Source organism: Blennius ocellaris (genome assembly GCF_963422515.1).
Source record: "Blennius ocellaris genome assembly, chromosome: 22".
Lineage (NCBI taxonomy): Eukaryota > Metazoa > Chordata > Actinopteri > Blenniiformes > Blenniidae > Blennius > Blennius ocellaris.
In genome coordinates, this window is record NC_137671.1 from 15,017,197 (window position 1) to 15,030,570 (window position 13,374).

The window sequence follows — 13,374 nt, forward strand, 5'->3', positions numbered from 1 at the left end:
TAACACACAGACAGTAGATTTTCTTTTATTGACAATGAAAATTTGTTGGCTCACCACTTGACCAAAGTACAAGTAATAAATAAAATAAAAAAAAAATCCATATGAACACAAAATAAAAATGATTCATCGTTCGTGCAAATCGAAGATGTAAAAAAACTCAAAAAACAGACTCAGTTTTTGCGATGGGAAATAACTAAAAGACAGAAAATCAGGGCTGTACGACGGCTCGCCCTGGAAACGAAGAGGTACAACGAATGTAAGTCACAGCAAGCAACAATGTTTTTGAATTCTTCTTTTTAACTTCTTCACCTCACTTCAACATGGTCATAAACACTCTACACACACTATGAGCTAAAGCGGTCTGTCTTTCAGTTATTTCTTCAGTCGGTGGAACGGTGGATGAGGGTAAAGAAGGCCAGCTCGGCTCAAAGTGGATTTTAACGCAACATACAGCACAACCAGTGATTCCTACCAACAACTTCTTTTTTTTTTGTGTGTGTGTCCTTGGCTACTTTGTTTTAGTCCGTTGAGTTGATGCGGTTGTATGAAAGTGCTTGTCGAGCTCCTTTGACGACCACTAGAGGGCGATGTTTCCACGTCCTCTCTTCAGCTTCGTCATCAGCACAATGAAAAAATAAAACCATATGTACAAAATGATCAGGGGAAGAATGGAGACTTTAAAGAGCAGCATATATTAATCTATGGTCCACTAAATGAGGTGGCAGGGACGATATTTTTTCATCTGTTTTTTTTTTTTGCACAAACTCTGAACATTTTTTTTTATACATAGATGTGTGTGTATATATTAAAAATGACATATTTATAATAATTTACAGATAACCTACACATCTCCTGTAGAAGAAATACACAGTACATTATGCCTCGACAAGTTACTGTACATGTAAAAGGTAGAAATGGTGACGAAGGGGCGGCCTGCGGGAGAGGTTAGCACCGGCAACTGGTGCCCACGATTTTAGAGGAGGAGGAGGAGGAGGAGGAGGAGGAGGAGGAAGAGGAAGAGGAGGAAGAGGAAGAGGAGGAAGAGGAGCGCAGGGCTTCTTGGCAGTGCGTGTTGTCAGACTGGGTCACTCCTCATTCGTCTCCGTTCAGAACTGCACCTGAAGAGGAAACGGGGATCAGTTTCACCTCCCGTTTCCATGGCAACGGTTGAAGTGAAAACGCATCTCTTTTTTTCCCCCCATTTTCATTTCAGAAACGTTTGGTGTTCACACGGCAACGTTTTGAAAACAATGTCCGTTTCCACAGAAACGGCAGAGATGCTGAAAACGTCTAGTTTTCATGTGGGTGCTGTTGTTTGCTTCTGTACACAAACCACACACACATGCAGCAGAGAACAACACACTGTAAACATCAACAATGGTAGAACACGGACGACCATGTGCCATGTTAAAGAGGCCCTAATGGGAGGTAAAGATCTGTATACATAATTGTTTAAGTTTAACTCTCGAAACAAACACTCCTGGATGGACTGATTCCGAGTTCCGAATTCACGGTGAAAGTGTTGCCATGGTAACTGGTGCCTAACCTCTGGAGCACAGCTGGTATAACAGACCAACGGCTGAACAATCGTCTCTGGCCAGGTTTCATTTAAAATGGTGAAAGAAGGCATGATTCTCCTCAAGTTGGAGGTCAAAGGTCACGTTCAGAGACTCACAGTCGCAGTAATCCATCACCGCCTCGTCCACGACTTTAGGCCTTTTCATTCATTTAAGTTTATTGATACTTAATGCCTGTTAATGTCTTTTTGAAATGACGTTTTAAACAACAAGTGATGATTGATGTTTTCTTTTAAAGGGATTTCAGGTCTGACACCACGAGGAAATAAGAATGTTGCAGTGTAATATTTCAGATAAGTCATAAAAATACTGTAACGCAAAGTCTGACAATACTTCATAAACTACATGTCTTAAATTTAATGTGACAAATTCTTGAAACAGGGTATAACGAGAGGTCTTAAAGACACAAGATGTAATGTTTTCCAATTAACAAAGATCTAAAATAAACTTAAAGCAAAATAAAGTCTTAAACAAACGTTTTCACATCAACTTCTCATTCTTGTAATACCACTGTCTACCACTAGATGAAGGACTTTCAACATGAGAATTAAAACAAATGTATTTTTCTGAAAACCACACTAATGTATTCAACTTAAATGTCGTCCTCTATTTAAAGCATGGCAGGGAGTTGTTTTTCCCCCCAGAAAATTGCAAGTTTTATTGAAGATTTAATGACAGAAAGTAAATCTTAACATCAGATCTGAGATGTTCTCTATGTAAATGCTTTCTGAATATTGTGCAAAAGTAACATTACATGAGCTTTTCCCAAAAAGAAGATTAAAAAGAAAAAGAACCCAAATGTTACAGGTCTGTATGCAAATGTGCTGTTTACCTGACGCGCTCACTCGACTTTGTGCTGTTTTTGCTGTGTGGGAGTAAAAAAATAAGCTTAAAACCCTTCTCCACAGGATAAAGAGAAAAACGAGACTTAAAAAGCCAGAAGTGGAACATTCTCTCTCACTGCGCTCTGCATTGTTTCTCTCACAGAGCATCAGTGGCAGACTTTCCACTGTCGAGCTTCTGTCTCTATTCCCAGCATTGAAAATCACCCTGAAGCAGAAAGCTGATGAAGAAAAATGAAAAATGGTGTGATTTAAGCTCATGCTGTGCAACAAAACTGCAACTGAAGGATGTAATGAGGCGCCGCTGCAGCACCAAGCGAACAGATTCAGAAGGAAAACACAGGCAAGAATTGAAGCGCTGCAGAATTTAGAAGTGAGCAGGAGAGGGCAGCATAACGTCGGTCTGTCAGGCCTGGTGGATTGAGTTCATGGTTGTGGCTCGCAGTCATAGTGCATTGGTGTGCTAAAAAGGGTGGGTTGAAAAAGAAAGTGTCTTATAACACTCCTATTTAGTGTTACATTCACATTGTATTTATTATTGCTATATTACAAAGTTCTTTTGTTTGTTTTAAATAAAAATCTGATATAAGCAATATAAGCTTTCTTGGACTTTAACACCATTTTGATTGTTTCTTATTGGCTGATTGCTTTTAATTTTCACTGGAAACTTATCCAGAGATAAAGGGGCAGATGATATAAGTTTAAAACAACTATAATGTAATACTTATGTAACACCATAGTATCTGTTCTATAATTTGCACTTTAAAAAGAATATTAGTTTGCTGGTCATGTGACAGCTATTAACACATATACTGGTAGAAACATGAATGTAAAGGTGCAAATAAAATACATAAAATTGGTGTCCTGTGAGTTTTTCTTGTGATCTTTTGAGACCTGGCCACCACAAGGGTCGTTTCAGCGCAGACTGCAGGACTATCAGATGAAACATTACTTGGTTTCAATGGAAAGTCGGCTGAGCCGTCTTTGTACCTGAAGGCTGACGTCTTTCACAAGGTCTATTTCAGGAGCTCTGAACTGTTCTCATCATGTAAATGAACTCTCTCTGCTGGCGTCTTGTTTTTTTGAAGCGGATTTGAAAGCACCCTGACCGGCGCTGACTCATGTTTATTTGGACGGACATTAAAAGGAGAGGCTTCGGGGCGGCACCGGCTGCGTCAACTGATCACGACGAGTCGGGAGAGAAATCCTCCTGGCTACTCTGCAATGTGTTCTAGGAAAGCGGTGTGGTTTTGGCATGGCGAGAGTCTGTGTTGGGTTACATACAGCGTACAGTTTAAGGTGGGCTCTCTTCCTCCTCTCAGCAGGAGTAGGTTCTCACCGTGGAGCTGTCCAGCCGCTGTACCGTCGCCGATCCAACTGCAGGGGGAGACAGCGAGAGAGGTCGTCAAGCCTGAACGTCGAGGCCACGTTTACGCAACGATTTCAAGTGAAAACGCAAAAAAAAAAAAACTTGTAGTTTGCAGTTTTTCGTTGGGAGTCACTGGGAATGTAACTTTTTGAAAAAAGATGGCTCTACTTGAGAACGCTCGTGTGAACGAGCGAAAACGAGACTTTATGGAAGACGCTCGGAGCCCAAACGTCTGGAACAAAAACGCAAAAACGATGCGTTTTCGACTTGAAGCGTCGCGTAAACGGGGCCTTAAGCTCCACCGGCATCACACCAGGAGTCCTCCTCCCAACACACACACACACCCACACACACACACACACACACACACACACACAGCGGCGATTCCTCGTAGCGCCACCCTCCAGAGGGGAAAGCCACGGATCACTCAAAGGGACAGTCTGTTTTGAGTGGACAGCAGCAGCGGTCAGATCGGACTGTGTTGTGGACGCCACAGGACCGGGGAGGACAGAGAGCGGAGACAGAGGGACACACCGCCATCGGGAACACTTTTGTTAAAGGAGAACGCCGGCCGGACGGTCAGGCCTGCAGGATGAGTTACTGACGTGTATAACAACCTGCGTGGTGCTCATACACTCTGCATCCTTGCAAAAGGGCCATTCGGGTTTATTTCAGCAGATGGTTACTTTTCTCAAATCTGCACATTGATGAGCAACTTTGACCTTGTGAAATAATCTCGAGGATTGAAATTTCTGCCCTTGGGTTTTATAGAAGAGAGTTAAAGTCTCTCTCTTTTCTAAAGTTAGTTTTACAGACCCTTATTTTTTCAGAACTGCGAGCAGAAAACTACGACAACTTAAACCCTCTACTTAACTTAACTACACAAGAGTCGCAGTGCATCCAAATAAATATATTGGAAACCTTGTTTTTAATTTTTCACTAGTGGTTTTGCCTTCATTAAGCAAGGAGAACTTTTCAGATTTTTCATAAATTCGCCCAGATTCACACATCTCACCTCATGTATCATGTCCTTGCTGGATATTAAGAAACTTAGTGTAGTTAATTTTGGAAAAACTATGAAGGAAAGAGGATGTTGAGAAGTTCAGTCACTTGTCCCCTGAAGGGTTTGAATTGCCACAAATAAAAGATTGTAAACTGAGCTCTTTTGAAACAGCGATCTCTGAAAATTATGAGCGCGAATTTCCTAAAATAAACTTGAAGAGGTTATATATTTATCTTTTTAAAATTCCTGAGAGTTAAAATAACCTCATTCAGTATTGCTATGTGTGTTGGGCGTCCCTCCCGGTGCCTCACTCGGACCACTGCTGTAATTCAGTGTGAGATATAACATTGCATATCCAGCTATTTACCTTATCTTATAAAAACATAAAAGTCTGCACATACTTTAAAAACCACAAAGTTCTTAGTTTAATGCTTGTGAGAAAGAGAAAGTCAGCTTCTTTGTTTGTTTTTAGAAAACACTTTGAGATTTGTCAATCGTGACGCCAAACTTTGTGTGATGAGGTTTTTTTGATCCCAATCTGAGAAAAGTTACAGGTTTTTGACTTGGTAATAAACCAGAATGGTCCTTTAATGAAACAAACCCTGTTTCAGCCGGTGCCCTCTTTTAACAGCGAGGGAGATGAGGAGCGACAAGAGTTTTAGTTCTGGAACATCCAAGACGTACTGTTCACCTATGTAAACCTCCTGATTCAGGCCAACTTACATAGCACCGCTCAGACACCTGCATGTTTTTTTTTTTTTTTTTTACTGTTGCTGAGTCGTTTCAAGGGTGACAATAGCAAGCATGGCTGCTAATCCATAACTTGACCCCCTGCTTTTTGTTTTTTGTAACCAGGGAGGCAAGACAACTATTTTGCAGTTCTGCAAAACAACACCCTTGGAGTTGTGTATTAGAGACAGATTAGTGGAGAGAGAGGGACAGTGGTGAAGAGGAGGGAGATGTAGAAGAAGAACAACACGCCCAGAGCCTTCAGATGGGGGGGTGGGGCATAGCTGACCTTGAAACCAATCCAAATACATGTCGTCGGGACTGTCGTCCAGCGCCTCATAGAGGACTGCAGAGCAGCCGTCACAGAGAGAACAAGAGACAGAGTCAGAAGGCAGCAGCAAGTCCTGCTTTCTGCTGCTCTGCTGCCTTAACCTGCCCGGGCAACAGGCACGCCACCTCCGTTCCGTTTTCAACATCAGGAAATTACAGATCGACGTCAAGCTTTCAGATTGTTTTGTTTAAGTGAGTGGAAGGGTTGCAGCGGCGGAGGCTCACCATCAGGGGGCAGTCTCCGGGAGTGGCCGGATGTCGCCGTGAGACGGAACCCGGCAGGGAGAGTTTCTGCCGATCCGGGCATCATACTGATACCGTGGACGTCCCGGGGAGGGAACTGCCTCCGCCACGACGGACCCCGGTAGCCTTTGTCGTCACACTGGTGGGCAAAACAAAACAATGTGTGGTCAGATTACTGTATATTTTGGATTGTAATCCTCACTTTGTTTCTGTTTGGTCATGTGAGTTATAAGACTAAGAAATTAATTATACATGAAATCCATACCATCTGAGGCCACTAGATGTCACTGTATGACAACATATAGCTGCTATAATACCGCAGAAAAAACACTATTACCGTATTTTCTAGACTATGAGCCTCAGATTTAGTTTAGCAGTTTTTTTAGATGTGAATTATACATTAAAAAAACAAACAAAAAAACACCATTACATATGATATGGGACCTCTAGAGATTTCTTTATGACAACAGAAAGCTGCTAAAGAACTACAGAAAATTACTACAACGTTTTCTGGACTACTTTTTAATTGTTGGTTGACTGATCATGTGAATTAGAGGACCAAAAGGTGAGTTATACGTCAAAATATACCATGGCATACCATGTTGGACCATTAGATGTCACTGTAGTGGTCACAAAAGCGACTACAGCACCACAGACAAACCTCCATTACTCCTGTATTTAACCGACAAATGTCTTCAAAAAAGAAAAAATAATAATTTAAAATAAAAATAACAAAATCGTAGCAGAAAGAGTGGAGCGTTTGAAAAAATAAATGTTTTAGTTTTGAGTTGAAAACATGTCACAAGTTGTCATCATCACGTAACATAATGCGTATTGTGTCTCACCTCATCCAGTCTCCTGTCAGTTCCCAGCGCCAGCAGGTTATTGTACTCTCGCTCCAGAATCTGACGTGCCTGAAGGGGGAAGTGACAAAAAATAAATAAAAGAATGAATAAATAAATAAAAATACAATCTCATTTTTCACGAGGCGAGATATTTTTAGCGGCGCGGCCACGGAGGCAGCTGACACGTCACGTTATTTATGCAGCACATCCCATTTTACCCGAGTAAAGACAAGGCGAGGCGGCGTGCCAGGGCGACAGTTGGCAAATCTGCATGTTCTGATTTAGATTGCTGCAGCGTTTGAAGGCCGATACCAACATTCCTCTATTTGTGGACCGAAGCTGGTGGCTGGTGATATTTCTGTACATGATTTCAATTGGCAAAGAGAAGAAAAACAAATAAATAATGAAGTCATCTTCAAAATGAGGATTTTCTATTTTCAGCCTGAGGAATCTGTTGAGCCAAACCTTTTATGATGATGGAGCTTTAAAGCTGAAACTTGTTGCTTTACTGTCTCTCACTATGGTATTATAGTATTATTACATCACTACTCACTGTATGATTACTTTCTAAGGCATATTACTTTATTATTCATGTCACTAAGTTTGCACATCATTACCTTACATCATTACTTTACTATTCATTAGATGACTTCACCATGAATATTACTTTAATACTCATTACAGGATTACTTTGCTATTCATAAAATACTCTTATTGCTTTACTACTCATATTACTTTACTACTCGTAAAATTACTTCACCACTCATTATTATATGACAGTTCATAACATTACTACTCTACTCATGTTACCTTTCTACTCATATTACTTTACTAATCACAATATTACTTTCCTGTCTCAAAATTAATTTGACTTATAAAATTACTTAAGTGCTCAGATTACTTTACTACTAATTATTACTTCTGTACTCACTATTTTACAATACTTTATTCCTCATAATAATGAGCACTTAACTACTCATATTACTTTTCAACTCATTACTTTACTACTCATATTACGTTTCTACTCTCAATATTACTGTAGTACTTATAGCATTACTAAAGTACTTAGATAACTTTACTACTTATCATTACTAATTATTACTTCAATACGTCCAACATTTTACTCATCCACTACATGTGATTATGTTTCTACTAATTGTATTACTTTACAACTCATCTCTCATAATAATGAATACTTTACTACTCTATAATATGACTTTACTGTTAATACAGTAAGAGGTTTATTACTCACTATATGAATATGTTACTACTCACGCTAATAATTACTACTCCGTACTCCATTGCTCGCAGCGCTGTGACCTGAACACCGATGAGTGACGTCACGTGATCAGACGTGGGAAAGGTTATCTGAAGGTCGTTGTGCTCTGACCTGAGTGTTTTGATTGGGGATCTGGAGAAGTAGTGCCAGGCTGCTGTAGTCGAAGTTGTCGTCGAGGGCGACCAGGGCTCCGTGCACGCCGCTCTCCAGCAGGATGTTGGCGTAGTCTCTCAGGCCGATGCTCTGCACCCAGCGGATGACGCGCTCGTTGCTCCACACCAGGACGTCTGCATGGGGGGACAAGTCCAGACGAGGCGTCAGCACTCCTGACACTCACCAGGCCAAGAGACACCGTGGCTCCACTCGCCTCTCATTTCGTGCTGGCTGTGCTCCCGGCGTCTCTCCAGTTCTTTCCTGTCGTAGTTGAGCTTCTTCAGACACATGATGCCGTACTGTAAACTTGTTCTGAGTGGACGTAAACACACGTAAACGTCCTTAAAGGTTTGATACAAGAGTGGTGGAGAATGACGTCGTGTGTTTGTGTGCAAACCAGGAATCTTGAGCTCAGCTTTAAGGAGGTGCTTTTGTTGTTCTTTTAGTTCACAGGCCTTGACAGTTTGTCTTTACTGTAAGCGTTGGTGTCGGTTTGACATTTTGTGCTCTTTTTAAAAACACCCCAAAGACACCAGAGTCAGAGACAGGTGGATACGACTCACAACGAGGAGTGGAATTTCACAAATTGTTGGACAACATTGAAAATATCATCTGATCCAGGGGTGTCAAACACATTTTAGTTCAGAAGCCACATACTTTCCAATTTCTTCATATGAGTCATACTGGTGAAATAGTGCTATAATAGCTTTTGCATTTACACTATAAAGTTTGCTGTGGCACACGGTGTACCTGATGAAAATCTCAGCTCAGGTCTCAGTGTTGTGTTGCGTCGATACTCTGAAGAAATGTGTTAAAAATCATTGTTTTCTTTGACATTTTTTACAATTTGCTTGCTGCTTTGGCTGGATTGAAGCTTCTGGAGGACCGGTTTTGGCTCACGGGCCCCATGTTTGACATCCCTGATGCAAAACCTTGTATTTTGTTTTCTGCTTCCAGAACCAGGCTCAGAGGCAACCAGCCTTTACTGTCTTCATCTGACTAATCTGGAACCAGTTGGCACAACACGTACCTTGAGCTTTACTCAAACTATAAAGACATCTCAAATAAAGAAGATTGGATTGAATTGTGTTACGTCTGAAGGAGCTTCTTCATCCAGTACCTGTGGAAGCTGTCCACCATCTTTAGATGCACCCTCAGGTCTTTCTTGGTGAGGTGGTCCAGCATGCGAGCGTCCACGAGGCACTCCATGAAGTAGCTGCGGTACTGAGGTAGTCCTAGACTGGGCAGCCACTCGTTCCCTATCCACTCATGGTTCATGTCACCATAAGCAAGAGTCTAACAGAGAAGAACAACACGGATCAGCGCCGCCTTTGGGTCATGCTCGTCTTCGAGAGGACAGGAGTCCGTCTCCTTACCTGTGCCCAGCTGCCTTCTTCAGAGTCGGATTTCTGATGCAAACACAAGGAGACAAAAACACAAATTCAGAGCCAACGTAATCTGTACTACATGTTGCGTTCTGTTGTTCTGAATCCCAGAGAGACGGTGCGCTTGATTTTTCCAGCGGCACAATGTATCGCCAATTTCTTTGTGATATAAACACACAATGTCCATATCGCATAAAAACTGACGGAACTGTGATGGAGTGTGTTTCCCTGGGGTTGAATTAATTACACTTCACGCACAATCCATTCTAGATATATAACTTTAAAAAAAATTAAAGTGAGTAATATTTAAATTTATTTACACTTCAAGGATTCAATGTTACTCAAACTTAAGTATAAACTACACCTGCTAACATTCTTTGCTACTTTTATTGTTATTTAATATTCAAACCCTTTGATCTGCATTTCTGTAGTGAATATATTGATTTATAATCACCATTATATATTTATTGGCTTATATCTACATCACAAACGTTGAATTGTATTACACCTCATTGTTGTCTTCATAACATCTCTTTGAATGTAGAAATGTCATAGGTAAACTCAATAAAATTGTTGAGAACTCATTCCCACTAGTCCAGATTACCAATATGGCTGCAATGAGGTTAGTTCAGCATGCCACGAAGTTTTGAATCTTGCGATGTGACTTGCGATAAATACAAACACGTACGCAAATGATGTTAATGTCTTAGTTGTATTAAAAATATTAGTTCTCTTTCCCTTGATCCTAATTTACAACAACTTTGAGTTGATTTTGGCCATTTTCCTTTGATTTCCGTGCTGCTGATGTCCTACATGGTGACGCTGCAGCAGCAATAACTTTGCGATATACTGTGCATGCATAACTGCTTATTGGTTCTCCTAATATTTGCATTAAGAAAGTTTTATTTGAGATAAAAATGCTGCGATGTACATGTTAGACATCGGGACTTAAAACACTTTTATTTGCACAGGCTTTCAAGTAAACAATAGAAAACAATATCTTAATAAAGTTCTTACCACATTTACTCTCCTTTTTATGTTGTTTGTAATCCCTTCAACTCACAGTTGGAAAACTGATCGACTTGAAAATTACTCTTTAAGATTAATCGCACATGAAGTTTTGAAATGACGCAGCGAAGCGCTTCCACCACTCACGTAGAAATGTATGTTTTCTATGTTGGATGCGTAGAGCAAAGTTTGTTGTTTGTGGAGTTGCCAGGACGAGAGCACGTAATATTTGTCGGTGATTTGGGACGCCAAATACCAGAAGCGCAGAGTAGAGACAGGATGAGGGTGTGCGAGAGAGGTTCAAGTATTTCATACTTGAATTACTGGCTTTTATGCATTTCTTTTATTTCTTTGTAAAGCACTGCGGATTACCTTGTGTCTGAATGCTGCTCTATCAATACACTTGCCTTGCGTCCTAATGCTGATGTGATTGAACATAATGTCAACGGGGTGAGTAACAGGGAGTTCCCAGGGCACACTGAACATTCGCTGAGTCGTCAGAAGGGACAAAAGACTTGGAGCTGATGGTTAGTAGTGACAAGACTTTCAGGACGAGGCATGCGTTGTCACTCTCGGGGCAGAGAGGAGGGACTGACCGTTTTGGAAGGAGCTGCCATGGTCTCCATCTCCTCATGGGTCACCCAGACATTGCCCGATGGCTACAAAGGGCCCGAGAGACAGAGTGGCAGCGGGGCGGGTAGTAGAGGTCCAGCAGGAGGGGCAAGCAGTGTTAAAGAAGAAGAGCAGCACCACTGTAAGCCAATAGTGTTATAGCATCACAGTCAGAAGATGAACTGCCCCTCACGAAGCCCCACCACCGGGGGGGGCGAGGGGCAAGGGGCAAAACACAGAACACAACACATATCACAGCACACATCACAGCACGCATGCACAACACGGTTAATACGGTTAACACCAACACACACTTCAACCCTCACACGTTAGCTGTTAGCATGCCAGCGTCTGATTCATTTGGAAATGTAACGCCTCCAGATGGCTTTTTGAGATATTGCATGACCATGAATCGAATATTAATATTTTATATCTATCTTACACTGATACCTGATAACATTACATAACTAGTTAGAACATAACTTTATGTCATGCATTGAAGACGGAGCGATTTGTGATGAAAGCTGATGTTGAGAGTCGTGGAAGTTTTGATAGTCTCATAAAATGTGAAGAAAATCAGAAGAAACAAAGAAAATCAAAGCAAATACAAAGAAAATCAGCCAATAAACAAAGAAAATCAGACAATAGGAAGATCATTTAAAAGATCTTTGAGGAAACCAGAGAAAATAGAAAGAAAATGTGACAAAAAGGACACATACAGCAATACTTAGCATTCATGTATAATTTGCATATGAATTATGAATTTAGGCTTTATGGCATTTAACAAGTTCTCGTAACAAGTTGGTATTGTCATATAACTAACGGTCAGTCGTCAACCTTTAAAAAAGTGGTATCAGTGCATCACCTCTATAATCTCATTATATGAACCCTCCTACCTCAGAAATGGGAATTATGTATTCCCACTTCTTTAGTGCCACGTATTCAGCTGCCTAAATGCAGCATTAACACGTTAAACTGTTCTGTCCCTAAAGTCAGACAAAATCCCTCATTTACATCCTTTTAGATATAGTTATATTAGATAATACCTTCGTGTAAAATAAGTTTGTAGCTATAAGTTATTGTTACCACTGTAGCCTGACTATTTTCTTTTGAGGCATTTTCTCCAAATAAAACTACATAAAAAAATAGTAATACAGAAAAAAGAAGATAAAAAAAGACTTGTCAGGAAAGAGTTGAAGGGGTAGAGCATGTTTATGTTTTAAGTTAGATGAATATGCTGAGAAAAACTGAAGAAATCACAAATCTCTTCATTCAAAAATGTAAATTTTCCCACATGTTTTTTGGTTAATAAGTTTTTTACGAGCTGTTAGGCAGGAAGATTTTTTGCAACTTTGGTAATGTTGGGCTAAATTCCGCCTCATCAACGGGTTCTTTCATTTCCTGACAAGAGGAGGTTGAATACCCCCCCCCCCCGTGGACACATCGCCTGTCATCCTGCGTCCACGGTGAAACTCACGGTTCTGGAGGTGGGCGGGGCTGACGGGCTGGTGAGGGAGACCATTTCCTGGATGGCCAGCCGGAGCTTGAGCCGGTGCAGAGGATTGCTGATCCCGATCTCTCTCTGGATCTCGGTGTCGGACAACGCTGACATGATGGCGCCGCTCTTCACGTTGGCGCGGCACGCCGCCACGTACCAGGCCGGCATCCCCAACCACAGCTTCACCACGCACAGAGGGAAAGAGGAGGTCAGAGGTCAAATGTCCACTCTGATAGAGAGATTCAATTCATTTCAATATATGCATCTAATTTATATATACTCTTGCAATTAGAAGATATTTTAAGCTAGAAATTGAGAATTATGTGGGATTTTTCATCACTTTTTGACATATTCTTAAAAAATTTAAATGAGTGGATTATCATTACTTAAAATAGCCTTTTCTTTAGCAATTCAAATAGCGAATACATATATTGAAAATATGACCTTGCTTGAAAAAAGCAGGAGATTTAAAAAGGCGTTTTCAAAATTTTTTGTAATAAT

General features: G+C 40.9%; 1 protein-coding gene across 1 annotated transcript in view; it reads right to left on the reverse strand.

Moving 5' to 3' along the window:
- Positions 1-9: 9 nt before the first annotated feature.
- The window catches only part of ppfia2 (PTPRF interacting protein alpha 2), a gene marked incomplete at its 5' end in the record, with an annotated part of 150,117 nt that continues 136,752 nt past the window's right edge, over positions 10-13,374 (reverse strand). The window contains 11 exons of the mRNA XM_080518232.1: positions 10-1,118; positions 3,704-3,796; positions 5,810-5,866; positions 6,076-6,232; positions 6,939-7,007; positions 8,329-8,504; positions 8,585-8,682; positions 9,491-9,666; positions 9,747-9,779; positions 11,360-11,422; positions 12,853-13,053. Coding sequence (XP_080374358.1) covers positions 3,738-3,796; positions 5,810-5,866; positions 6,076-6,232; positions 6,939-7,007; positions 8,329-8,504; positions 8,585-8,682; positions 9,491-9,666; positions 9,747-9,779; positions 11,360-11,422; positions 12,853-13,053 — 1,089 coding nt within the window. The 3' untranslated portion in view covers positions 10-1,118; positions 3,704-3,737. The remainder of the gene's footprint in view (positions 1,119-3,703; positions 3,797-5,809; positions 5,867-6,075; positions 6,233-6,938; positions 7,008-8,328; positions 8,505-8,584; positions 8,683-9,490; positions 9,667-9,746; positions 9,780-11,359; positions 11,423-12,852; positions 13,054-13,374) is intronic.